The sequence below is a fragment of the Aquarana catesbeiana genome, linkage group LG01, assembly GCF_042186555.1.
Source record: "Aquarana catesbeiana isolate 2022-GZ linkage group LG01, ASM4218655v1, whole genome shotgun sequence".
In the NCBI taxonomy this organism is placed as follows: domain Eukaryota; kingdom Metazoa; phylum Chordata; class Amphibia; order Anura; family Ranidae; genus Aquarana; species Aquarana catesbeiana.
Window position 1 is genome coordinate 507,787,074 of NC_133324.1, and position 27,453 is coordinate 507,814,526.

Genomic DNA, 27,453 nt, shown 5'->3' on the forward strand with positions numbered 1-27,453 from the left:
TAAAATGTATAAATAAAGTTTATTTTTTCGTATATACAGAGAAATCACTTCATCAAGTCTTTTATATACTTCCAGCCATCCGCTGTGTACTCACAAACTTTGGTTGGTGCAGATGAGAGAGCAGAAACAGACTTCTGCACCCCTGAAAACAAGAGGACAGGTACAGAATTAGTAGCAGTTCTGAACAGCTGATCCACAGTATATGGTTTGTGTAAAGGTTTATAAAATGTTTATTTCATATCTTCTGAATTAAGACTCATGGTTAAACACAAACAGATTTGGACTGCACTGATCGCACAAGTAGATGAGCTTTGAACCCTACAAGAAAGTATTAGTCAGATGCTCAGCTTAGAGTCACACAGTGAGGCGGATTTACTAAACGAGCTAAGAAACTTTACTCAATAATTTGAACACTCTGTTGTGTACAGATTACATAAATAAATAGTAATTTACTTTTCACATGATTTGATAAATTAAGAGCTAGTTCACACCACGAGTCCCAGACCCTGAACACATACAATATATTGTCAAAATTATTTGGACGTCTGCCTTTAAAAACGCACATGAACTTTAATGGCATCCCAGTCTTAGTCCATAGGGTTCAATATTAAGTTGGCCCACCCTTTGCAGCTATAACAGCTTCAACTCTTCTGGGAAGGCTGTCCACAAGGTTTAGGAGTCTGTCTATGGGAATGTTTGACCATTCTTCCACATTTGTGAGGTCAGGCACTGATGTTGGATGAGAATGCCCGGCTCACAGTCTTCACTCTAATTCATCCCAAAGGTGATCTATTGGGTCAAGGTCAGGCCAGTCAAGTTCCTTCACCCCAAACTCGCTCATCTATGTCTTTACAAACCTTGCTTTGTGCACTGATGTGCAGTCATGTTGGAAAAGGAAGGGACCATCCCCAAACTGTTCTCACAAAGTTGGGAGCATGAAATTGTCCAAAATGTCTTGGTATGCTGCCGCCTTAAGAATTCCCTTCACTGGAACCAAGGGGCCAAGCCCAACCCCTGGAAAACCACCCCACACCATAATTCCCTATTCGCCAAATGATTTGGACCAGTGCACAAAGCAAGGTCCATAAAAGAAATGGATGAGCGAGTTTGGGAGTTGGAGGAACTTGACTGGCCTGCACAGAGTCCTGAGCTTAACTTGAATAGAATACCAGGACAACCAGAATAAGAAATCAACATAGTAACACATGCGATGTTAGTGCGGCAATCTTCCCTGCTGTGCCCGAGTGTAGTGACAGGGTGGTAAACCCCTGCAAAAACACACTGATCAGCACTCGCAACCATTGTGAGCGCTGATCAGATGCTGGTTTTCCAGCATGTCCCTTTGTCAAAAGCCGGTTGTTAGACAGGCTTCTGCCATTAAGGCAGCTGTACACACTGACCGAATGTTGGCCAGTTCCTATTGAACCAGCCGATATTCGGCCCATGTGTACCCAGCCTTAGACCCCATACACACAATGAAAATATCAGACGAATGTTTTTTTTTTTTTGCATGCTAGTCTCATTTCGAACACAAATAGTTTACTAGAGTTCTGAAAATGTATTGCACTGCAACGTATTCTTTCGTTTCTGAGCATGAGCAGCTTGGTTACTCGTGTTTTGCATGAACTGCCGTGATAGGCTCTCGAAAGCTGCGTACAGTGGCGGAACTACCGCCATAGCGACACACGCGGGCACTATGGGGCCCGCAGCCAAGTGGGGCCCGGTGAGGACAGACGGCTCCGCGGGTGAGAGCGCGGGCGACTCCGAGGGCTATCAGGCGGCTCAGTTGGTGAGACAGCTGGGCGGCTCGTGGGTGAGCCAGCTGGCCAATCAAGGAACTGGCGGGCGGGGGAGCAGAGATGACATCTCTCACCCCCCGGCGCCCGCCCTGCAGTGTAGTTCTCCCCTCACTGTGCAGGCAGCCAGGGGAAGAAGAGAGATGACATTGACGTGTGGCAAGTGACAATCCGTAATGTGTGACAGGTGACGTGGCAAGTGACAATCCAGGACGTGGCAAGTGACAATCCATGATGTGTGGCAAGTGACAATCCGTGATGTGTGGCAAGTGACAATCCGTAATGTGTGGCAAGTGACAATCCGTAATGTGTGGCAAGTGACAATCCGTAATGTGTGGCAAGTGACAATCCATAATAGGTAAAGTGGCAAGTGACAATCTGTAATGTGTGGCAGGTGATGTGGCAAGTGACAATCCGTAATGTGTGGCAGGTGACAATCCGTGACGTGGCAGGTGACAATCCATAATGTGTGGCAGGCGACGTGGCAAATGACAATCCGTGACGTGTGGCAAGTGACAATCCATAATGTGTGACAGGTAACGTAGCATGTGACAATCCATAATGCGTGGCAGGTGACGTGGCAAGTGACAATCTGTAATGTGTGGCAGGTGACGTGGCAAGTGACAATCCTTAACGTGTGGCAAGTGACAATCCATAATTTGTGACAGGTGACATGGCACGTGACAATCCGTAATGTGTGGCAGGTGACGTGGCAAGTGACAATCCGTAATGTGTGGCAAGTGACAATCAATGTGTGGCAGGTGACGTGCCAAGTGACAATCCGTGACGTGGCAATCCATAATGTATGGCAGGCGACGTGGCAAGTGACAATCTGTAATGTGTGGCAAGTGACAATCCGGGACATGGCAAATGACAGTTCGTAATGTGTGGCAGGTGACGTGGCAAGTGGACAATCTGCAACATGTGGCAGGAGACATTCCGCAACGTGTGACAATCTGCATCTGGTGGCAGGCGACATGGCAAGTGGACAATCTGCAACGTGTGGCAGGTGATGTGGCAAGTGACATTCCGTGACAAATTGCATCTGGTGGCAAATGACACGCTCAGGGCTCCCACTGATTCTGCATTATGGCGAGTTGAACTATTTCATTTTATATAACAGAACAGAAATTGGTTAGAAGGCATGGAGGTCAGCAAATTGTGTCCTTCAGGGGCTGCATACAGTATACTCCATACTTTGTTGTTCAAAATTAATAAGCTGTTGCTTGGGTACTGTGCCACATGGGTGTGGTAATCTGTTGTTCAATGGCATTAGTTCATTTTTTTTGTGGGGGGCTGTTTGTGGGGGGGCGCCCATACATCATCTTGCTATGGGGCCCTGTGATTTCTAGTTACGCCCCTGGCTGTGTACTAACGAATAGATTATCATACAATTGCTCCGATAGCGGTATTTTTCATCTGAATTTCTCATCATGTGTACTAGTACTACTAGGCATAAATATCTCAAACTATTGAATCAGGAGGGCTAACATGACAGGCAGGAGTTTTGACTTTGCATAATCAGCCAGCATTGGTAGCCTCAATGTCTTTTCATAGAAACCATTTCATTTGAACAAATTCAAATCTCTCTCGGTCTAAATGTAAAAATGGACAATGGAATTTTTACTTTCTAAAGAGTTTAATATAACCCAATTTTTACAAGGTGTATTAGCACCTTTATAGAAGGAAAACTCAACATGTATGCATGCTGAGTGAAAAAAAAAGCAAAAAAAAAAAAACACAACCCTCATCTAAGGGTCTGATCTTATTTTTTTGCAAAGTGATCAGGCTTCCTCTATATATTAGATACTTTTCAAGATTAAGGCAGATAAAATATATAACGGTTTAACAAAATGGACAAGACAACTACTGCATGCGTTGTAAAGAAACTCCAAGGAAATTTTTACCCCAATTCCATGACTCGCCAACAGAAAAGTCGAGCTTTGGTGTAGATGGAAGCTGTAAAAGGAAATATAATCATGTTTACTGGTTTTCCTTTAAAGTAAAGCAAACAGAATGTTTACAAAATTATATATGAGTAAAAGTACCATAGACATAGGTTATTGCATTACTAATAATGGAAAACTGTATCAAATACTTACTGTAATTTTCCTTTCTTAACGCCAATACATGGCAGCATACATATGATATAGCTTTGCCCCTATATCCACCCACAGGACCCGTTTAGCTCTATAAAAGTCTGACTGAGAGCTACCTCCCCCATTCTCCGTATAAAGCACCAAGATCAGAGGGAGGGTTCGTATCCTGCCATGTATTGGTGCCAGAAAATGAAAATTATGGTAAGTATTTGATACAATTTTCCTGATGCCAACATGGCAGCACATATGATAAATAATGAGCTTTTGAGAGGGAGGGTTTAATGCTGCAAACTCAGTCTTTATTTAACAATAGACACAGAAGCTTGGATAGTTTTCCTCCCAAACTCGACTGTAGTAAGAGCTGCTGGATGCACCCTATAGTGTTTTAAGCCCGTATGACGTGATGACCAGCTAACTGCTTTGCAGACTGTCTCCAGAGACACACCTGCCCGTGCTGCCCAAGAAGAAGAAGACATCACCCAGTTTGAGTGAGCTCTAACCACCTCAGTGAATAGTTTTTACTATTCAGGCCGAGATGGTTCTGGCCAAGGCCTCTTTCCCTTCATAATTTTCCGGTAGGTATGATGAAAAGTCTGTCAAAACGTCTGAATGTAGAAGTAGCCTGGAAACAGGCATTGAGGACTTTGGAATGTCCATCTCGTGCAGATCAGCATCCGATTTCGCTGGGAAGGCTGAAGGCACCCATTTACTGGAGAGATGAAATATCGATGCCACTTTTGGGACAAAGTGATCCAATGGTCTCAGCATAACCCAGTCTTCTGCCGAAACACAATGAGGGTTTGCTAGAAAATTGAGGACTACTGTCAGGTCCCATTGAGAGACCCTATGTCTCTTCAGAGGGCATAGTCCAAGTATCGCTCTCATGAAGTGCTCCACCAGCAGGCTTGCTGCCTCTTTCGGGTAAAGGCCGAGAAGGCTGAAACTTGCACCTTAAGTGAATTTAGGCTGAGCCCTAATCCAATACGGATTGCAGTAAAGATAGGATTTGAGATACATTTGGGTCACTAGGGACAAACAGACGTCCAGCTGCAAAGCTGGTGAACCTATTCCATATTCTGGAGTAGATGGCATTGGTTGACCCCTTTCTGGAACTTTGTAAAGTTCTAATAACCTCTGGAGAACATCCTAACTCTTGTAACCCCTGCCTTTCAATCTTCAGGCCGCAAAGGCCAGTCGTGATGGTTGTAGATGTAGGATATCTCCTTGCGACTGCAGAGAAGGAGTCACTGGCAGAGTGATTGGTGGGCACACGCTGAGATCCATTGCCAGAGAGAACCATGGTCTGTGAGGCCAGTAAGGCCACACATGTGAGCTATCACCGCAAACGTTAGAGCGAGAGCAATAATTCTAGCCCTAGACCTCCTCTAACTCAAAATATGTAACCAGATTTTTTAAAGCGTTGCCTATGGGGATTTTTAAGTACCGAAGTTTGGCAGCACTCCACGAGCGTGTGCAATTTTGAAGTGTGACATGTTAGGTATCTATTTACTCTGCGTAACTTCATCTTTCACATTATGCCAAAAAATTGGGCTAACTTTACAGTTTTTTTTTTTTTTTTTTAAAGCACAAAGCTTTTTTTCCCCTGTAGCTGTAGCTAGCCCGAAGGGCAAGGCTACAAACTGGAAATGCTGCTGTTCTACTTCGAACCGCAGAAACCTTTGGTGAGTGGGAAATATAGGAACATGCAGATATGCATCCCTGATGTCGATAGATGCCAGAAGTTCTCCTCCTTGTAGGATAGAAACCACTGACCTGATCGACTCCATGTGAAAGGATCTTCAGGAACAGATTTAGATTCTTTAGATCTAAAATGGGGCTGACATTTCCAGTCGGTTTTGGTACTGTAAAGAGGTTTGAATAAAACCCCAAACCTTGCTCTTCTGTGGGGATTTGTATGATCACCCCCTGAGCCATTAATTGGTCTAAACAGAAATTGCCTTTTCCCTGGATCTTTAGGGAGGTTTGACCTCAGGAAACTAGACGGTGGAAAGTCCCGAAATTCCAATTTGTATCCCAGAGTTACTATGAAGATGACTCATCTGTCCTGAATTTCCTCTTGCCAGACTTCTGAGAACTGCAGAAGTCTCCCCCTCCCTGGCGAGGGAGGAGCCTCTTCATAATGAGGCTTTAGAATTCTGCTTTGCAGGTTTCCGGCCCCAGGACTTCTTTTGAGCCTGGGCCTGACCCTGAGGTTTTCCTCTAGAGTCTGACGGCGGAGGCCGTTGCCACTGCCTAGAGGCGAAAGCCTCTGGCGCAGGAGAAAGAGCCCGCTTAAATGAAGGGCGTTTATACTTTCTTTTAAATGGCAACAGAGTACTTTTCCCACTAGAAATCGTTGGGGATGATTTGGACAGATACATCCAAAATAGCTGATCCCCATGAAAAGGGAAACCAGTCAGGAGTTTTTTGCACGGTGCTTCAGCTGACCAATTTTTTAACCACAGGATTCTACGCATGTGTACTAGCGCAAGCGTAAGGTGAGACGCCTGGTGAGTAGAATCTTTAATGGCATCTATAGCAAAACATAATAGTTTTGGTAGTTTGGCCAAATCATGGGCTTGTTGCGTAGGAACCTCTTTAAGGGCCTGTCTAAATTGGTCCTTTAGGGAATGACAGATGCCTATTGCAGCGACTGCAAGCAGAGTAACGGCACCTGCCAAGGAAAAAGAGGATTTTAACAGGAATTCCAACCTTTTATCTGTTGGATCCTTAACCACTTGCCGCCCGCCATATAGCAAAATGACGGCTGCAAAGTGGTTTCATTATCCTGACCGGACGTCATATGATGTGATCAGGATAATGAGCCGCTGCGTACCACAGGTATGCTCCCTAGACCCCCAGGGAAATACCAATATGTGCCCAGGCAGCTGCCAGTGTCCAGGCAGCTGGCAATCAGTGCCCAGGCAGCTGCCAATCAGTGCCCACTCCAATGCCTACCACTGCCAGTGCCACCAGGGATGCCTATCAGTGCCGCCTATCAGTGCCGCCTATCAGTGCCCATCAGTGCCACCCATGAGTGCCCAGTGCCGCCTATCAATGCCCATCAGTGCTGCATATCAGTGCCACCCATCAGTGCCGCCTACCAGTGCCCATCAGTGCCGCATATCAGTGCCCACTCAATGGTGCCACCGTATCAGTGCCCATCAGTGAAAGAGAAAACTTACTTATTTGCAAATTTTTTTTAACAGAAACAAAAGCAAAAAACTTTTATTTTTTTCAAAATTTTCTGTCTTTTATTTGTTTAGCAAAAAATAAACGCAGACGTGATCAAATACCACCAAAAGAAAGCTCTATTTGTGGGAACAAAATGATAAAAATTTAGTTTGGGTACAGTGTAGCATGACCGCGCAATTGTCATTCAAACTGCGACAGCACTAAAAGCTGAAAATTGGTCTGGGCAATAAGGTGTATAAGTGCCCTGTATTGAAGTGGTTAAGCAATTGTGCATTGTCTACTGGACAAGTTAGACTTTTATTCACACTGGAAATCGCAGCATCAACTGCTGGTACATTCCATTTTTTGGTGAATTTCTCCTCCACAGGATAGAGAACTGAGAGAATCTCTTTGGAGGGAGAAAATGCTTATCCGGGTGATCACATTCAGCATAAATAAGCTTTTCTAGTAATGCATGTACAGGAAACGCATGCAAAGGCTGTGAAGGTTTTAAAGGAACCCAAGGAAGAAACCGAACTTTCAGTAGTTAGGGGTAGCATGAAAGTAGAATGAACCATCTCTGTAAGAGATTGTATCAGCAACTTCTCAGACTGTGAGGCTGAAAAGGGTTCATCTACCGTTGTTTCCTCCGTAGAGGAGTCATCGGTTTGTCTTTCCTGATTGCCTGAGGGTAACACCTCATCCTGTACTCACTATTCCCCTTGCAAAGGGTCTAAGGTGGGGGATCTAACACGCTTCCTATCCATTTGAATGAAGGATGCGATTAAAGCCGCTAATCTTCCTTCTAGGCCCTGCAGGGCGGAGGAAAAAGCATCTTCAGTCACGTATACAGGGGCTGAGATGTGAGAAGCAGCTGCACCACCAACTTGTTCCAATGACTCACCCTGTCTTGCCATATCTGGCATTTCAGGTGAGGATGACAGTGTGGAGACACGACTGGAGTTCCTAGCGCCTGGGGGCGAAATCTTTGGTACCTTTTGGTCTTTGTGGTGTCTTTTTTTAGTACGCATAGTCCTAAGCACAAAAGCAGAGGCACTATTTATATGCACTATTTGCTGAACATAGTCTGACAGTGTAATTCCGCTATACACGTTCAAGCTAGTGCTGGGGAAAATATCCTTTCCGTATTAGGAATGCCCTTTGCAGCCCTTACGTGCCCTACCGCTCCTGTGTCCGGAGTGCAGCCAGGCTTGCTTCTCCTCACTTCAGCCGAGGAGAGACTGCTCCAGTGAAGCTCTTAAGCCTGCGCCGTGCGTCCTCGTGGACGCTGTGTTCTACACACGCCGCCGCGCCTAGGCTCCGCCCCCTCCTTCAACCCGCCCCCTCCTTTTATTTGAAAAAACGTTCTCGCGCACGCTGTCTTCGGGTCCACAGACGGGGGGGGGGGGGGGGGGGGAGAGGCAGAGCCCAAACAAGCAGGAAGAGAAAACACCACATGTGGAGCAAACTCCCCGCCGCAGGATTCTGCTGAATTCCGCCACAGGATTCCGCTGCAGGATTCTGCTGAACAGACAGAGCTATATCATATGTATGCTGCCATGTTGGCATCAGGAAATTAGGTTTAAAGCATCTTTACTTTGTCAGTATACCATGCACAGACAAGAAATTAACTAATTTTTGATGTGCACCCTGAAACAGATTGAACTCCCAACATAAAGCATATGGTAGCAGCAGTCATTGTATCTTCTTCCAATGATGTATCTGCTGGACTTTTTAAAAGCCATCTACCTAATTTTAATGTAAGTATCACAGGGGCACCAATCCTTGCGGCAACTGAAATGGTGAATTAAAAAAAAATGCTAAAAATGTAATTATTGCTAAAAGTCTTTTAAAACATTCAAAGATTGCTCAAGCGTGAAGATTTGCAGTTGCAGAAGGCAACTTGATAGAACAAAACAAAAAAAAATTTCAAGCACTAATATTGGAACGCCATACCCGTGGAAAAAAGAAAAAAAAAAAAAAAAAAAAGAAGAAAAAAAAAAAAAAACACCTCTTTTGCGCTGATATTCAGCAGCCTGAATACTGTGGCACTATTTTCTGAACCTGCAATTATTTCTCTGAGTAGCAGACCTCCCACCTCTCAAGAACTAACAATGTGCTCACCCAAGCACCTCCCTACTCTGGTAAGCAAGTGAAAGTAGCTTTATGGAGAACAGCCTACACAGACTTGGGTCAGAGTCACACCATTGCAAGGTGTTACTGTGCATGCATTAACGCACTGCAAGATGGTTCACTAAAATGCAAGTGGAGCCATTATCTGGAATGTGTTTTTTTTTGTACTTACCGAAAAATCCACTTTTTTTACTGAGGGCACAGGATTTCAAATAGTCCGATTATACTGTCAACTACATTGACAATATAGGACTGGAGGCTGGCAAACAGAAAAATTTTGGGCCAGCCCAGTATAACCCCTCCTACTCAAAGCATGCCTCAGTAAGGGGCTAAAGCAGTACCAAGAGCATGACAAACACAGGGGTGCGTCCCTCAATGAACACTAAGAGATGTATTACAGCAAGTATAAAAACCGATGGTTACTTACTGAGAGATGATAGGCTCCTACCTACAAGAAACAATCAGTTCACAACTGTTAAAAGGCCCCACCCTCCCCCTTGTCCCTCAGTTGTTGTAAAGTAATTCTTCAACCGATTCACAAGGGGTGTTAGACACTTACCACCTACTGTATACACTTTTTCCTCCACCCATAACAGGGCGGGAAGTAGGCCTGCCGTCCTGGAAGGTTCATAGAAATACCATTATCGGTAAGTGACAATCGGTTTTCTCACCTCAGCTTCCAGGACGGCAACACATGAGAGGATAATCAAGTAATCCGCAGGCCTACCTTAGGGTTGGACTGCTGCCTGTAGCACCTTTCGGTCGAAGGCCAGGTCTTGCTGCGATAGGACCTCCACTCGGTAGTGCTTTGGGAAGGTGTCTTGGCTGGACCAGGTGGCCGTGTTACGAATTTGCTCCCAGGAGGCTCCTGTTTTTTTGGCCCAGGTGGTTGCCAGGGCTCTAGTTGAGTGTGCTTTCAACTTTGCTGGTGCAGGGATACCTGAGCTTTCGTATGCTACAGAAATAACAAAAGATTAAAAGTGTAGTGCTATAAGCTCAATAAATGTGTATAGTGAATAAATATATCAGAACGATATGAGAAATAAATAACCTTATGTAGTTAATACAACTACTAAGTGAGACTGTAGTGCACCAAATAAACAAATATAACAGTGACTGATATAAGGGAAGCAATAGCACTTATGTGCATACGACACCTCAAACAATTAGTGAATAACATCAAAAAATATAGTAGTCCATATCAGATAAGTGAAAAAGATCAAAAAGTCTATGGTGGTAGTGCATAAGCAATGATGAGCGAATGCCTCTCAAACGCACAGGGGGATGATTAGACCCAATCTGGCAGGCAAGTGGACCGTGGAAAAACCGAAGGTGCACGGAAGGTTGAAATCAGTGCCAGGACCATCACCAGGAGAATATGGAGGCTTACCAGAGTTTAATGACCTGAAATGGCATACGCCATACAGGTCAAAAAAGCTTGATGACCAACAGGTCTGAATAGCTTGTCTGGTCAGATGTCATCTCCTCTCGGTAAGAAGGAAAATCAGCACGGCTTCCACATCAATAGATACACCACCATAGGCCAAACGAATGATTCGTATTGCATGGGAGGAGTAAAAATACTCACATAGCGTGATAACGTTTAAACTTGGATTTATTAAAAAATAATTAAAAAACAAACTTACATTTTCAGAAGATATGAAACAGCGTAAAAATCATATAGCGGCAGTCGTGAGGGGTCCAAGTTTAAACGTAATCACGCTATGTGAGTATTTTTACTCCTCCCATGCAATACGAATCATTCGTTTGGCCTATGGTGGTGTATCTATTGATGTGGAAGCCGTGCTGATTTTCCTTCTTACCGAGAGGAGATGACATCTGACCAGACAAGCTACTCAGACCTGTTGGTCATCAAGCTTTTTTGACCTGTATGGCGTATGCCATTTCAGGTCATTAAACTCTGGTAAGCCTCCATATTCTCCTGGTGATGGTCCTGGCACTGATTTCAACCTTCCGTGCACCTTTGGTTTTTCCACGGTCCACTTACCTGCCAGATTGGGTCTAATCATCCCCCTGTGCGTTTGGGAGGCATTCGCCCATCATTGCTTATGCACTACCAGCATAGACTTTTTGATCTTTTTCACTTATCTGATATGGACTACTATATTTTTTGATGTTATTCACTAATTGTTTGAGGTGTCATATGCACACAAGTGCTATTGCTTCCCTTATATCAGTCACTGTTATATTTGTTTATTTGGTGCACTACAGTCTCACTTAGTAGTTGTATTAACTACATAAGGTTATTTATTTCTCATATCGTTCTGATATATTTATTCACTATACACATTTATTGAGCTTATAGCGCTACACTTTTAATCTTTTGTTGTTATCTTTACCCTGAGTCTACAGGTGTGTTGGCTGCTGCTCTGGTGCTCTCCCCTTTTTTAGCGCAGCGCTGCACTTATCCCTTCCATCAGCTTTTGTATGCTACAGAAATGGCTTGCCTTATCCACCTAGAGACTGAGGATTTTGAGGCCTGAAGTCCCTTTCTTGGTCCAAAAAAAAAAAAAAAAAAAAAGGATTAGGAGGTGATTGAATCTCCTAAAATCCCTAATTCTTTCTAGATGAGAGGAGACAACCCGGTTCTTCCTTCCAAGTACCTATAGAGATGACAAAAAGACTGTCAGTCTAATGCCCCATACACACGGTCGGATTTTCCGTCGGAAAATGTGTGATAGGACCTTGTTGTCGGAAATTCCGACCGTGTGTAGGCTCCATCACACATTTTCCATCGGATTTTCCGACACACAAAGTTTGAGAGCAGGATATAAAATTTTCCGACAACAAAATCCGTTGTCGGAAATTCCGATCGTGTGTACACAAATCCGACGGACAAAGTGCCACGCATGCTCAGAATAAATAAAGAGATGAAAGCTATTGGCCACTGCCCCGTTTATAGTCCCGACGTACGTGTTTTACGTCACCGCGTTTAGAATGATCAGATTTTCCGACAACTTTGTGTGACCATGTGTATGCAAGACAAGTTTGAAAAAATCAGTCAGAAAAAATCCTAGGATTTTGTTGTCGGAATGTCCGAACAAAGTCCGACCGCGTGTACAGGGCATTATAGGGGTAATGCGTGGTAGAGCTGCACGATTCTGGAAAAAATGAGAATCACGATTTTTTTTGCTTAGAATAAAGAAAGATCACAATTCTCTGTGTAACATCTTTCACATTATACAGAAAAATTGGGCTAACTTTGCCGTTTAGTTTTTTTAATTTATTGAAGTGTATTTTTTCCTGAAAAATTAAAGACCACTGCACAAATATACAGTGTGACATAAAATATTGCAATGACCGCCATTTTTTTCTCTAGGGTCTCTGCTAAAAAAATATATAATGTAACATATATAATGTTTGGGGGTTCCAAGTAATTTTCTAGCAAAAAATACTGATGTTAACTTGTAAGGAACAAGTGTTAAGAAAAAGGCCTGGTCTTTAAGTGGTTAAACTGACCTCATTTGCAGACCGAAGTTCATCCCTTTGATCTAAAAGAACCAAAACAATATTACTTATAGTTATCTCAACGTTGAGGAAAGTTGATAAAACATTTTCCAGAGGCTTTTTTTTTTTGACAGCTGTGAGTGAGCAGAGAACGACTGCGCGGTTTACATAGAATTGTGGAAATACCGTATTACAGCGGAGGTCCGCCCACCGCTACAATTAAAAGTCAGCAGCGCTACACATACTGCAGCTGCTGACTTAATAATAGGACACTTACTTGTCCTGGAGTCCAACGATGTCAGCACCGCAGTTGATGTTTCCATCAGCTGTTGGGTGCTGCCGCCATTGCCAGTAAGGGAACCCGGTAGTGAGGCTGCATTATGGCTTCACGCCGGGTCCCTACTGCGCATGTGCGAGGCACCTGTTGCACTCTCCTACTGACCCGGCAGCGGGGGAAGAAGGAGGGAGCCGAGCGCTGACGTAATGCGCTGTGGCCGAGACTCCCGGAAGTGGGCACAGGATACCTTTCAAAGACAGGTATCTGCTCCCCCCTGAAAGGTGCCAAATCGTGCAGCTCTAATGCTTGGGAAGTGAACTTGCACAGCACAAACTACATCCAAGCAATGGAGAAAAATCGCCTTCTGAGGAATTGGAGCCAGAGAGAAAGAAAGGAAGAATTATGTCCTAGCTGAGGTAAAAGGCTAAAACTACTTTAGGAAGGAAGGCCTCAAGGCTGCCTTGTCCAAGACCAGAAAGTTTAGCCACCAACTCAGAAGCTTGTCTCTCAGAGGTGATGGCAACAAGAACAGCAACCTTGTGAGTGACATCAGAAAGGTAAATATTCCTGATGGGTTCAAAAGGTGATTTTCAAAGTGAACCGAATTCTGATGACACAGAATCACAAGATAGCTCACTGGGGAATCCACGTGGGAAACACCCTATTCAAAGGCCCTGATCAAAGAATGTAAAGCCAGCAGTCTGTGGAATAAAATCAAAAGACAATCTCCTTCATGAAGGGAGGCTATGGCAGATTTTGTGGTTTCCATGCAGAATTTCTAGGCCAGAATAAAGACATTTAGGACCTTGGGATCCAGGATGGATCGGAGGTGCCTTTTGGTTTGGGAACTGTGAACAGGTTGGAGTAGAACCCCTGGAACCATGGCAATTACACCTTGCTCAAGAAAACCCACCAGGGCTGCATAGAGATATTAATACTATACAGGATTTATATAGCGCCAACCTATTGTGCAGCACTGCACAATATAATGGGAAGACAATACAGCAACAGTACAATTCAATACAAGAGGGTTAGAATGGCCCTGCTCCTGCGAGCTTACAATCTAATAGGGAGGGGCTGGTGAAACAAATAACTGAGGGATAAACTGATGAGGGAAGTAGAATATTTAGTTGTTAGCTGAAGGCAGGATAGGCCTCCAGGGATTGGGGTAGTGAGTTCCAGAGGATGGGAAAGGCTCGGGAGAAGTCCTGGAGATGAGCATGGGAGGAGGAGACAAGGGAGCTAGAGAGCAGGAGGTCTTGGGAGGAGCGGAGAGGTAGGTTCGGGTGATATTTGGAGACAAGATTGGTCTGGCAGCGGCATTCATGATAGACTTAAGAGGGGATAGCTTGTGGAGAGGTAGGCCAATGAGGAGGGAATTACTATAGTCAAGGCGAAAGATAACAAGGGAGTGAATAAGTTGGAGATCTGCTAATCTGTGTGCCGACACAGGCAGGTTGGAAGTAAGGACCTGCCGAGGGTACTGGGAATGAAATTCTAGCCAGTTGCCCTTGGAACTGACCTCTCGCACCCTCGCATCTGAGATGTTGGTTGTCCACAAAAGGCTAACTGATGTCCCCCACAAAGTATGCACAAATTGCAAGTGCTTTGAAACACAAAGTATGAACCAGCTTTGGATTAATTGGTACATGTTGTCTTTACCAAACTGACAAAAGTTTAAGCAGTATTAAAGCCAAAACAAAAAATGTAATATACTGTATTGCAGTTTACAAATCCCTAGATGTGGTGGCTGCATTAGTTTTCTTTTTATTAATGCTTTTTTTCCTTTTGTTTTCACCTAATGATCTGGCCATTAACAATGGATTTGCATGCCCCCCACTTTAGATGAAGGGGCACAGAGGCACAGCAGCATAATCTTTGAGTTGTAGTGTATCTAAATCTGCCAGTACACCTAACAAAATAATAACAAAATATAAAAAGTGATAAATCTTAAAGAAAAAAAACTCCTCATTAATCCTCATGCCTCAAGGAATACATTAAATGTTCTGGATGACATTTGCTTTGACTTTGTCTACAATAACCCTGCACAATGTCATTCAGAAATGCAATGATGGCAAACTCTATTGCATTTTAAAGCTACAGCAACAATTTACACAAACAGATTTAAGTTTTATTAAATATTATTAATATCACAAGGTAATAAAGTTGTGCTAAATTAAAACTTTGGCTTTGTCTTCTGAATTTGTACATGGATGGTTATGTCTATGTATCTTGTGTATTTCCATGTTTTTCTGCTTATTGTATTTGTGAAAACTTTCTATAAAGAATGCATAAAAAAAACTCTTTGGCTTTGTCACATCAATCAGGAAAGGACCTAGAGGAGAGAACTCCAGAAAAACAGCTTTCTAGAAGAGAAATCTGTTTGTCCAAAGTAAACCTGGAAAGCTTATTTTAACATCTAATGGAATACCATCTTAACAAAAGAAATAGCACATTTACAAAAAAGTAAGCTATTATTTGGGCTCCTAGATATTTCAGGGGCCACACTTGAGCCCCACTATTTTTAGAAGTTGACCACTGTCTTCTTGAATCACTATGGACAATTACATTTTAACTAGCAGCAAATAAAGCTTCAAAACAAGCCTTCACTGACCTCTATCGTTACAGACATTGTGGAGCAACTCATCCTCAAATGCACTGCAGCAGCCATGAATTTATTCCACTAAGCTCACTTTTCTCCCACCACTTAGCATATAACTTACCTTTCTTTTGCTCCCCCCCCCCCCCCCCCCCAACACTGCTCTGTTCAGCAGTGGAGAAGCAGAAATACATGGTTCTTCCAAGTATAAAGTATTTGACTCATTCCATATAAATGTGCTCGGCGAATTAGCACCATCACAATAAACGTCCATAGCCCTATGTAAACTATGACTGGCAACTCACAGCTTAAACAGGACTATGGTTGCAGCCACTGGTCGCAAAAGGAAGCTATGTAAACATAGAGGCAAGATTTTCTTTAGTTTGGATAAAGTGAGGGATAAAGTTATAACCAGTCAGTTTTTTTCTTTTTTTGGTCCGTCTGTCTAATTCAGGAGATGGCCCCTTTCTTCCTGCCCCACAGCCAAGACAGGAAATGAGAGGAAATACTTCCAAAGTAAGGGAATCACTGATTGTCACCAGAACCAGTGTCCACATTTGAAGATTTCCCCTCTATTACTGTTCTGGGGACAACCCAAAAATATGTGGATTTTCTTTAAAATGTTACTTCCGATGATAACACTAAGCATTATCCATTAGTGGGAGAACCCCTAGGGGCTTCAAGGATGAAGAAGGATCTAGGGGTCCCAGTAGAAGTCAGACTGAGCAATAGCATGCAGTGTCAAGCTGCGCCTACCAAAGCCAGCAGACTATTAGCATGTATTAAAAAGGGAATTTACTTGAGAGATAAAACTATTATTCTGCCACTTTATAAAACACTGGTTTGACCGCATCTGGAATATTCCATCCAGTTCTGGTCACCAATCCTCAGAAGGATGTGCTGGAGCTGGAGAGAGTCCAGAGAAGGGCAACTAAATTAATATGGGATACAAAAAAAGAAAGGTGATGAAGGAACTCACCTAAAGTATTTACTGAGGAGCATGCAGCTTAACCACTTCCCGCCCGCCCTATAGCGGATTGACGTCCGGGAAGTGGTTCTGTTATCCTGACTGGACGTCATATGACGTCCAGCAGGATAACATGCCGCCGCGCGCCCCCGGGGGCACGCATCGCGGCGATCGGTGGAGCGGTGTGTCAGCCTGACACACCGATCTTGGTAAAGAGCTTCCGGCGGAGGCTCTTTACCACGTGATCAGCCGTGTCCAATCACGGCTGATCACGCTGTCAATGGGAAGAGCCATTGATCGGCTCTTCCTCACTCGCGTCTGACAGACGCGAGTAGAGGAGAGCCGATCGGCGGCTCTCCTCGCAGGGGGGGTCTGCGCTGATTGTTTATCAGCGCAGCCCCCCCTCAGATCACCACACTGGACCACCAGGGATCGCCACTAGGACCACCAGGGAATGGGCAACATGTGGATGGCCAGGTATGTACCCCATGGCCATCCACATGTGCCCAATCTGTGCCAATCAGTGCCCACAAATGGGCACTGATTGGCACCATTATGTCCAAGATTTGCCCAGCAATGCCCCCAATGTTTTATCAGTGCCACCTGTCAGTGCCCGTCTGTGCCACCTGTCAGTGCCCATCTGTGCCACCTGTCAGTGCCCATCTGTGCCACAAATCAGTGCCACCCATAAGTACCCATCAGTGCCACCCATATGTACCAATCAATGCCACCTACGAGTGCCCGTCAATGCCACCTACGAGTGCCCGTCAGTGCCGCCTACGAGTGCCCGTCAGTGCCGCCTACGAGTGCCCGTCGGTGCCGCCTACGAGTGCCCGTCGGTGCCGCCTACGAGTGCCCGTCGGTGCCGCCTACGAGTGCCCGTCGGTGCCGCCTACGAGTGCCCATCAGTGCCGCATACCAGTGCCGCTGTATCAGTGCCCGTCAGTGCCGCTGTATTAGTGCCCGTCAGTGCCGCTGTATCAGTGCCCGTCAGTGCCGCTGTATCAGTGCCCGTCAGTGCCGCTGTATCAGTGCCCGTCAGTGCCGCTGTATCAGTGCCCGTCAGTGCCGCTGTATCAGTGCCCGTCAGTGCCGCTGTATCAGTGCCCGTCAGTGCCGCTGTATCAGTGCCCGTCAGTGCCGCTGTATCAGTGCCCGTCAGTGCCGCTGTATCAGTGCCCGTCAGTGCCGCTGTATCAGTGCCCGTCAGTGCCGCCGTATCAGTGCCCATCATTGAAGGAGAAAACTTACTTATTTACAAAAAAATTTAACAGAAACAAATAAAAACTTGTTTTTTTTTTTTAATTTCCGGTCTTCTTTTATTTGTTGCGCAAAAAATAAAAACCGCAGAGGTGATCAAATACCACCAAAAGAAAGCTCTATTTGTGGGAACAAAATGATAAAAAATTTGTTTGGGTACAATGATGGATGACCGCGCAATTGTCATTCAAATTGCGACAGCGCTGAAAGCTGAAAATTGGCCAGGGCGGGAAGGTGTCTAAGTGCCTGGTATTGAAGTGGTTAAGGGTAAGGGAACTTTAATTACACACAAATATCAAATAGTAGTACAAAAATCACCAGATAAAATTTCCACCACCAACACCTCAGTCAAGATTAAAATAGACAACGTTGTCTGGTCAAGATGCAGCTGTATCATTCATATCCACACACATGCGCATATCAACATAAAATCCCCGGGGTAATATAAAGACTAGCACTATGGCAGAGTGAAATCACTATTTGGGCACCATAGATAAAAAAAAAAAAAAAAATAAAAAACATTCCAGCAGATTTGGGGATGGTTGATCAAAAAATCAGGGCTCTGCAAGTGCAGCAAAAGAAGAAGATGATCCTATGGCCACCGTGGATGGAAACTCCAGGCACACGACACCATGTGAATGACGCATTGTCATCACCATCAATGCCAGCTTGCAAACCTGCACATGCTCAGTGGAATCTGTGAGCACTGCGGCATCCATCTTTACTAAGGCACGCTGAGACTGCCATGGGACCAGACCGAACTAACCGCACCCGCCGCCGATAGAGTACGGCCATACTCTTGATCCATTCCTTTCATACCTCTTGGATGAGCAAGCAGGAAAGCCACAGCTACTATCGACGCAAGTCCACACTGTCTATAGGCTAGGTGAGCGGACCTGTCGGTCCACGCATTATACTTCAATGCTGTTTCCTTGTATTGCAGTGAACATTGGTTACACTCAGCACAATATCCTAGGTTGGTATTCAAGTAACCATCATTGTGTTAACCATACCTGACCATACTGCACTACTACCTCCCAGCTTCACCTCTTAGTGAAAAACCCTGGACTTGGGACACATATCACTTCAAATGGCACGTTTGTGACTGGAGTTTCCATCCACGGTGGCCATAGGATCTCATTTTGCTGCACTCGCAGAACCCCAATTTTTGATCAACCATCCCCAAATCTACGGGAATATTTTTTTTATCTATGGTGCCAAAATAGTGATTTCACTCTGCCATAGTGCTAGTCTTTATATTACCCCAGGGATGTTATGCTGATATGTGTGTGTGGATATGAAAGACGCAGCTACATCTTGACCAGACAACGTTGTCGTTTTTAATCTTGACTGAGGTGTTGGGATTTTTATACTACTATTTAGAGGTCGACCAATATATTGGCCGATATTTGGCGTTTTTTACTTAATCGGCATCGGCTGATTGTGCTGATAAAAAAGGCCGATTGTAACTTCAGCCATGACTTGCAAATGACTTCTGTAATAGAGTCAATGCAAGTTTCCTGAAAGTTATCTTCTCTCCTCCTCTGGGCAGCCTGCCAAGTCTGATAAGAAGATACATTTGTATCTCTTCAAGTTCTTTTTTATCAATAGACTGAACTCCGTGTAGAAGTTCTCAGTTTAACCATTTAAAGACTAAATCTTTTCTAACACTTGTTGCTTACAGGTAAAAATCCAGTATTTTCTGCTAGAAAATCACTTAGAACCCCCAAACATTATATATATTTTTTTTAGCAGAGACCCTAGGGAATAAAATAGCGGTTGTTGCAATATTTTATGTCACGCGGTATTTGCGAAGCGGTCTTTCAAACGCAATTTTAAAAAAAAAAAAATACAGTAATGAATTAAAAAAAAACTAAGCAGTAAAGTTAGCCCATTTTTTTTCGTCCAAAAGTTTTGATTACCTGTTTTTGTGTATTTAATATTTAAGATAGTTTTTTTTTTTTTTTTTTTCTAAATTATACATACAAGTGAACTGATTGGAGGTTTGTTATGTTTAAATGTAAAAAATTTTCTGTATCACTTATCACTTAAGGTTGCTTTCACACTGGAACGGGCATGCGTTGATGGTAAAACGCTGCTAGTTTTAGCGGCGCTTTACTGTCATTTTAGAGGCACTATTCGGCTGCTAGCGGGGCGCTTATAACCCAGCTAGCGGCCGAGGAAGGGGTTAAATGCGCCCCTGCCAAAACGCTTTGCAGGCGCTACGGCAGCATTGCGCATTCATTTCAATGGGCAGGAGTGGTGGAGGAGGGGTATACACCGCTCCAAAGATGCTGCTTGCAGGACTTTTTTATTTTACATCCTGCCAGCGCATCGCCTCAGTGTGAAAGCACTCGGGATATCACACAGACTGCAGGGGAGCCGTTTTACAGGCACTTTACAGGCGCTCTTTTTAGCCCAAAAGCGCCTGAAAAACGCCCCAGTGTGAAAGGGGTCTAACTGTTAGATTTTATGAGATGAAGGGAAAAAAAAAAAAAAAAAAATCGGCCAAATATATCGGCCCAAAAAAAATCGGCATCACATATCGGAATCGGCCACCGCGATTTCTAAATATCGGCATCGGCCAGAGAAAAACCCATATCGGTCGACCTCTACTACTATTTGATATTTTTGTGTAATTAACTGCTTCAGCCCCGGAAGATTTGGCTGCTGAACAATCAGGCCATTTTTTTGCGATTCGGCACTGCGTCGCTTTAATTGACAAGTGTGCGGTGCTGCACCCAAACAAAATTGATGTCCTTTTTTTTCCCCACAAATAGAGCTTCCTTTTGGTGGTATTTGATTATCTCTGCGGTTTTTATTTAAAACAAAAAAACAAAAAACACAATATATTGTACTTTTTGCTATAATAAATATTCCCTTTTTTTTAAAAAAAAAGCTAATTTTTTCCCAGTTTAGGCCGATATGTATTCTACATATTTTTTTGGTAATAAAAATCGCAATAAGCGTATATTGATTGGTTTGCGCAAAAGTTATAGCGTCTACAAAATAGGAGATAGGTTTATAGCATTTTTATTATTTTTTTTTTTACTAGTAATGGCGGCAATCTGCGATTTTTATTGGGACTGCGACATTATGGCGGACACATCGGACACTTTTGTGGGACCATTGGCATTCATACAGCAATCAGTGCTATAAAAATGCACCGATTACTGTAAAAATGTCACTGGCTGGGAAGGGGTTAACACTAGGGGCAATCAAGGGGTTAATTGTGTTCCCTCTCTGTGTTCTAACTGAAGGGGGGAAGGGACGGTCTAGAGGAGATGACAGATCGCTGCTCATGCTTTGTATGAACAGACGATCAGTCTCTTCTCCCTTCAGAGAACAGGGATCTGTCTGTTTACACATACAGATCCTGGTTCTCGGTGTGTCACCAGCGATCGCGGGAGCCCGGCGGTGATCGCGACTGCCAGGCACTCGCATCGGCTCCAAGGGCGAGCAGCTGGCGCACGGGCGACCCTAGTGGCCACTGGGCGAAGGACGTTACATAACGTCGTTTCGCCCAGCCGTGCCATTCTGCCGCAGTAAAACTGCGGTGGCTGGTCGGCAAGTGGTTAAAGTTCCCTTACCCTTAAGCTGCATGGTCCTCAGTAATTACTTTAGGCGAGTTCCTTCATCACCTTTCTTTTTTGTATGCTTTACCTTTGATTACCTGGATCACACCTTACCGGTGAGTCAGCAATCTGAGGGATGCTGTGTCTGCTCCTATACAGAGCCTCCCCAGTGAGCTACTGGCTATTCCTTGGTTCTTTCTAAATTAATTTGGGGACTGAAGGACCTCAATTATGAGGACCGACTACAAGCGCTAAGTTTATTCTCCTTGGAGAAGAGACATGATAGCGATATACAAATATCTCAAGGGTGATCCCAATGCAAGTATGAAACTGTTCAGTCCCAGGGAGTGTAAGAAGACATGGGCCACATGATGAGACTGGAAGAGAAGCGATTTAATCTTAAGCTGTATAGGGGGGTTTTTCACTGTCAGGGCGGTGAGGATGTGGAACCCTCTTCCACAATCGGTGGTGTCGGCAGGCAGTATGGATATTTTTAAAAGACTCTTGGACGTTACATCTTTGCGAAAATAATACACAGGGATATGGGAAATTATTTTTCTACACACACCCCTACACAGATTGAACTGCATGGACTGTTGTCTTTATTCAGCCTTACCAACTATGTAACTACTATGACAAATAAGAGAGGGTGAATGAGAAAAAAAAATCCGACAGGTGTCCTAATCCCTCTCCATTCTGTCCAAAACAAAGGTGGTTTGCCTTTACTTATACTTTAAGTCCAAGTTTTAAGACCAAGCACTTTAATACACAAAGGACCCTATGCACATCCAGTTAAAAGTTCTGATCTGGTATACTGTACCTGCAAACCAAAGTAGTCTGCCCATTCATGAACAGCAGGAGGTATAGCTGTTGTAGTCTTTTTCAGGGCTTCTTCTCCCTGAGTACCACTGCCCAGCAGCCCATAGTCATATGCTACATAGACAGCTCCTCCAGCCACTGCAACTTTTGTGGTGAATCTGAAATAAAGTACATAGAAATATGAACAGTTAAAGTGATTTTTAAAGTCTAATTTTCCCCCTATAAAAACAACAAAAACGTTATACTTACTTGCTCTATTGCAGTGGATTTGCACAGAGCAGCCCATATCCTTCTCTTCTCAGGTCCCTCCTCTGTGCTCCTGGCCCTTCCCTCCTGTTCAATGCCCCCACAGCAAGCAGCTTGCTATGGCGGCACCCAAGCCGAGTCACAGCTCCCTGTGTCCATTCAGACACGGACCCCTGACCCGGCCCCCTCTTTTCCCTGACTGATTAGCTTACTTTGACAGCCACAGGAGCCAATGGCGCCACTGCTGTGTCTCAGCCAATCAGGAAGGAGAATCTCGGATGGCTGAGACAGTCGTGGATATTGCTGGACAGAGAGGGACCTCAGGTAAGTGTTGGGGGGGGGGGGGCAGCTGCACACAGAAGGCCTTTTATCTTAATGCATAGAACCTTCTGCCTTTACAACCCCTTTAAGAACCAAGTCAAGTGGAAATAAAGAAAGCAACACGTTTTGAGATAGGTTTTTTTAACTGCTCCTCCCTATGCTGAAAATGGTAATTTTTAGACTGTCTGGCTGATCCTTTGGCTGACACTTTCTCCCTACCCTTGAAGTATGCAGATAAGAAACTCAGTTTTCAGTTAACACTAGCATATTATGGCTCAGTGACTCAGTAGCAGAGCCATATGCAGCCAGGCAAATAGCATTCTCAGAGAAAGGTCACAAATGGCAAGCTGTATACTTTTCACAGGGCACTTCAATCCTACTTATCACTTTTGACTGTAGGTGTCAGGAAGTATGCCATACTTGTGCATGTGGCCTGTTATGACACCTTATGCATAGAACACATGCACATCTGTTTGTTGCTGTCTTAACCACTTCAGCCCCGGAAGAATTTACCCCCTTCCTGACCAGAGCACTTTTTGCGATTCGGCACTGCTACACTTTAACTGACAATTGCGCGGTCGTGCGACGTGGCTCCCAAACAAAAGTGACGTCCTTTTTTTCCCACAAATAGAGCTTTCTTTTGGTGGTATTTGATCGCCTCTGCGGTTTTTATTTTTTGCACTATAAACAAAAAAATTGCGACAATTTTGAAAAAACGCATTCATTTTTACTTTTTGCTATAATAAATATCCCCAAAAAATATTTAAAAAAAAAAATTTTTTCCCTCAGATTATTCTTCTACATATTTTTGGAGAAAAAAAAAAAAAATCGCAATAAGCGTTTGATTGGTTTGCGCAAAAGTTATAGCGTTTACAAAATAGGGGATAGTTTTATGGCATTTTTATTATTTTTTTTTTTTTTTACTAGTAATGGCGGCAAACAAACATTATGGTGGACATTTTTGACACATTTTGGAACCATTGTCATTTATACAGCAATCAGTGCACTGATTCCTGTGTAAATGACACTGGCAGTGAAGGGGTTAACCACTAGGGGGTGGGGAGGGGTTAAGTATGTCCTGGGGAATGTTTCTAACTGTGGGGAGCATGGCTACGTGTGACACATCACTGATCTCTGCTCCCGATCACAGGGAGCAGGGATCAGTGACACGGTCAGTAGGCAGAACGGGGAGATGCTCGTTTACATTAGCATCTCCCCGTTCGTCCTCTCCGCGAGGCGATCGCGGGTATCCCCGCAGTGATTGAGTCCAGGGGACCCGACTCATGGAGCTCCCAGCCGGTGGCGCGCACGCAATGGTACGGCGGCAAATTTAACGTACGGGTACGCCCATTTGCCCAGCTGTGCCATTTTGCCGACGTACATCGGCGTGCGCCGGTTGGGAACCGGTTAATGAACAGTAAAACAATCCTTCCCTAGTGAAGGATCAGTGTAACACCCGTTGCACGTTTTTGTGTTTCACTCCTTATGTGTGTGCACTTTTTTGGCACCGAGTGGAGGTTTTTGGGTGTGTTTTGCACTCCACTGGCTTTTCAAAAAAAAAAAAGGAACAGTAAAATAATGCAGTGACTAAAATGTGTCACTCATGAAGCTTTTACTGGGCACACGGGAGAATTTTAGCAGTTGACATAAAAGATTTTCATGTCTTCAAAACAAAGATGTAACAAAACAGAAAATGCAAAAAGGAGGCTTTATATTACCCTGTCTCACTGCCTGTTCCAGGAACTGGCTGAACTTTCTTCAGAGGATGGCCCTGCTGGCTGCCTCCCAGCAGACATCCTTTGATTAAAAAAAAAAAAAAAAAATAATCGCAGGAGCTGGGGGGAAAATTGTCAGCTGAAGAAGTGCCTGTGTTCTGACAAAATGTCGAACTTGGCAGAATGAGCAACCCACGTCACTGCCGTCTTCTTTAAACCATAATTAATTGCAGATTTTGACGAATTGCTGTTTATTTTCACAAATTGGCGTTTGGACACAACACCGGCAACCGAATAGAGTCCGGTGCACAATAGCATGAGCGGAGATTGTTACTCTGCTCCGAAACCAACCAGGAAAATGGCTGTGCTTGTCAGCCACTGTGCTGTGAAAACAGCAAACTCTTCCTGTACTGGACTGTATTCGGTAGCCGGTGTTGTGTCCTAACACCAATTCTTCCAAATCAGCAATTACTGATGGTTTAATGAAAGCGCACGTGACGTGGTTCGATTTTCTGCTGAGTTGCCTATTTTGTCAGGACACCTGCATCCAGTCAGATGCCAAAAAAACAAAAACAAACAGACTGCCACTCTAACTGCATCATGTCACCTAACCAACAAGTTTATTAAAGACACATAACAACTTACATTAAAAAAAAAAAAAAAAAAAAAAAAAAAAGATAAGCACTTGTCAGACCTGCGGAGGGTGGGGATGATCACAACACACCTGTGTCCCTGTGTACAAAGAGGCTACATGCTATTGCCCAATCAGCTTTGAGAAATAAGCTGCAGGCAGCTCCAAAACGCATTAGCCATGCCCACCTATTACTCCAGGCGCTGACGCCACTCACAGCCTTGGGAACACAGCGGTTTCTGGTGGTCCCTCACCTAAGTGAAGCAGCGGCTCCTCAGGACTCTACATTTATTCATGTGCAATGATCGCCCTGACCCTCAGCGGGTTCTGACAAGCAACCACATTTTCTTTTGAATGTAAGTTACCATTTGTGTTCAATAAACCTGTTGGTTATGTGGCATGCTGCCACAGCGATGTAGCGCTCGGTGTTGGTTTTTGACTGACATTCCTTCACATCTCCTAGGAGTTGCCTTTTTTTTTTTTTGCCCCCCATGATTATTATTGCTTGGACTCCTCCCCCTTTTGCTTTGGCTCAAGGACTCCGCTATCACCCATCTACTATAGACTGTTTTATCCAATCAGATGCAGCTGCTGGCCAGATATTTTGACAGCTAGCAGGGTGACTGTCAAAATACAAAAGCTGCAGCAGGAAATAAATCCATCTGTGCTGTGTAAGAAGAAGAAAAAAAACAACACAGGTGTATGGCCAACTTCAGTGTATGCAAGTGCAGCATCCAACCAGTGTGACCATCTTAGCAATCTCTATAAAGTGAAAGCTCACTGGCTGCCATGGGTTACTGCAAACTCGATCCTGAGACAAGCAAATCTCTTCACATTTCACTACATGCAGTAAGTATTCAAAGCCATCCTCCCACCACCTTGGTACTGAGAGACCTGTCAGCTAACGCTAGAACACTAGTTAGTGTAGCCATGACTCCCTGGATGTTTCATGCACCACGCTTTTTAGAACAGATAACTCAGAAACGTTTATTGATATCCCTGGTACAATGCGGGACTCACTTGAGAAGTCTCAGCACAGCAGGCGCCATGTTTCTCCCCGACAAGGACACACCACCACCACAGGAAATACGAGGGGAAAGGGTAACACCACGATCATGTGACTATGTAAGGAGGCGGGGCGTAGAGACCAAGAGGGGCGTGGTGTAGAGGAGGCGCGGTAACGTCTGGCTTCTCTATGCTTTCCTGGTCTGTGAGTTGTAAAGCGCACGCGCAGTTGATAAGTGATAGTACTGCTATAGGCGGGAACATTTGTGGTAAGAGAAATGTAAGAGCCGTTATTAATGGCCTGCTGAAAATGCCAGCTACCTGTGTCTAGGGGTTATATGAAGTTGCATAGCACCCAACTGTCCCTGATTTGGAGCAATGTTCCTCATTTGTCCCTCATTTTGGTCTGATCTATATAGTTGTATATAAAATGCACTACTTATCTTTCAAAAAGTGTTTCCAAGTGCTAAACCTTTCACCCAATTTCTAAATTGCTGCACTTGTACATTTTAAAGGCCACTATAAAGGAATAATAGTGGTAAAATAAAGCCCTTGTGGGTTTAACCAATCTTTTTTTTGGTTACTTCTCCATTAGGAGGAAGTAGCAGGGTGTGTGTCTTATGCCTACATACTTTTGCTAATAGTTGTCCCATCTCAAAAATTTGGGAGGTATGAAATTGCCCTCTCTACACAGGCTATAGCACTAACCTGCAGGTAACCAAATGAGCCAGAGCCTTCACACTTTTACACTGAGGCGGTTTTCAGGCTTTTTTAGCGTTAGAAATAGCACCTGAAAGCCACCTCCCATTCATTCAAGTGTGACTTTTCACACCCAGGCTTGCGGGACGTTAGGAAAAGTCCTGCAAGCAGCATCTTTGGGGCAGTTTGGAAGCGCTGTATTTAGCACTCTCAAAACGCCCTGCCCATTGAAATGAATGGGCAGCACTTCTAAAGCGACTGAAAAGCAATTCGGAAGCGCCACAACACCAAAGGGGTTAAAAGCACCCTGCTAGTGGCCAAAAAGCACCGCTAAAATGAGCTGGGGCCCCGGTGTGAAAGGGGTCTAGAGCAAGAGTGGACTATGAATATATAATTGACAGTGCCTCTACCTAGAACAGGACTCCAGCGTATGTAGAGATGATCCCTTTCTAGGACAATAACTAGTAATTCACCCAAAATAAATGACAGCAGTAGTACTAATACACCCAGCATAGATTTCTAAAAGTAAAGATATGCAGACATACCAGCAGTTGATTAGTGTAACTTTATATATGATAAAGTGATGGCATTACATATAACCAAAGAAATAACAGGAAGAATGTACATACAGTATCTCACAAAAATGAGTTTTTTTTTTTTTTGTAAATA

General features: G+C 44.1%; 2 protein-coding genes across 2 annotated transcripts in view; one reads left to right on the forward strand and one right to left on the reverse strand.

Moving 5' to 3' along the window:
* On the reverse strand, positions 1 to 26,248 carry MICOS13 (mitochondrial contact site and cristae organizing system subunit 13). Its single transcript, XM_073593721.1, has 4 exons — positions 26,101 to 26,248; positions 22,169 to 22,325; positions 3,704 to 3,755; positions 1 to 142 (listed from the first exon to the last, which is right to left on the reverse strand). Exons 1-4 carry the CDS (start codon positions 26,127 to 26,129, stop codon positions 45 to 47), a joined length of 336 nt encoding a protein of 111 aa, XP_073449822.1. The 5' UTR covers positions 26,130 to 26,248; the 3' UTR covers positions 1 to 44.
* The window catches only part of HSD11B1L (hydroxysteroid 11-beta dehydrogenase 1 like), a 115,874-nt gene continuing 114,644 nt past the window's right edge, over positions 26,224 to 27,453 (forward strand). The window contains exon 1 of the mRNA XM_073593700.1: positions 26,224 to 26,354. Within this exon, the coding sequence (XP_073449801.1) occupies positions 26,276 to 26,354 (79 nt within the window). The 5' untranslated portion in view covers positions 26,224 to 26,275. The remainder of the gene's footprint in view (positions 26,355 to 27,453) is intronic.

What these genes read in the sequence shown, in the direction of transcription:
- MICOS13 (XM_073593721.1), bottom strand. Translation starts at nt 26,129, where the DNA reads ATGGCGCCTGCTGTGCTGAGACTTCTCAA. An exon ending in CAGACTACTTTGGTTTGCAG is followed by an intron (nt 3,756 to 22,168) that starts GTACAGTATACC and finishes TTCCTTTTACAG; the next exon opens with CTTCCATCTACACCAAAGCT. An exon ending in TGGCGAGTCATGGAATTGGG is followed by an intron (nt 143 to 3,703) that starts GTAAAAATTTCC and finishes TCTTGTTTTCAG; the next exon opens with GGGTGCAGAAGTCTGTTTCT.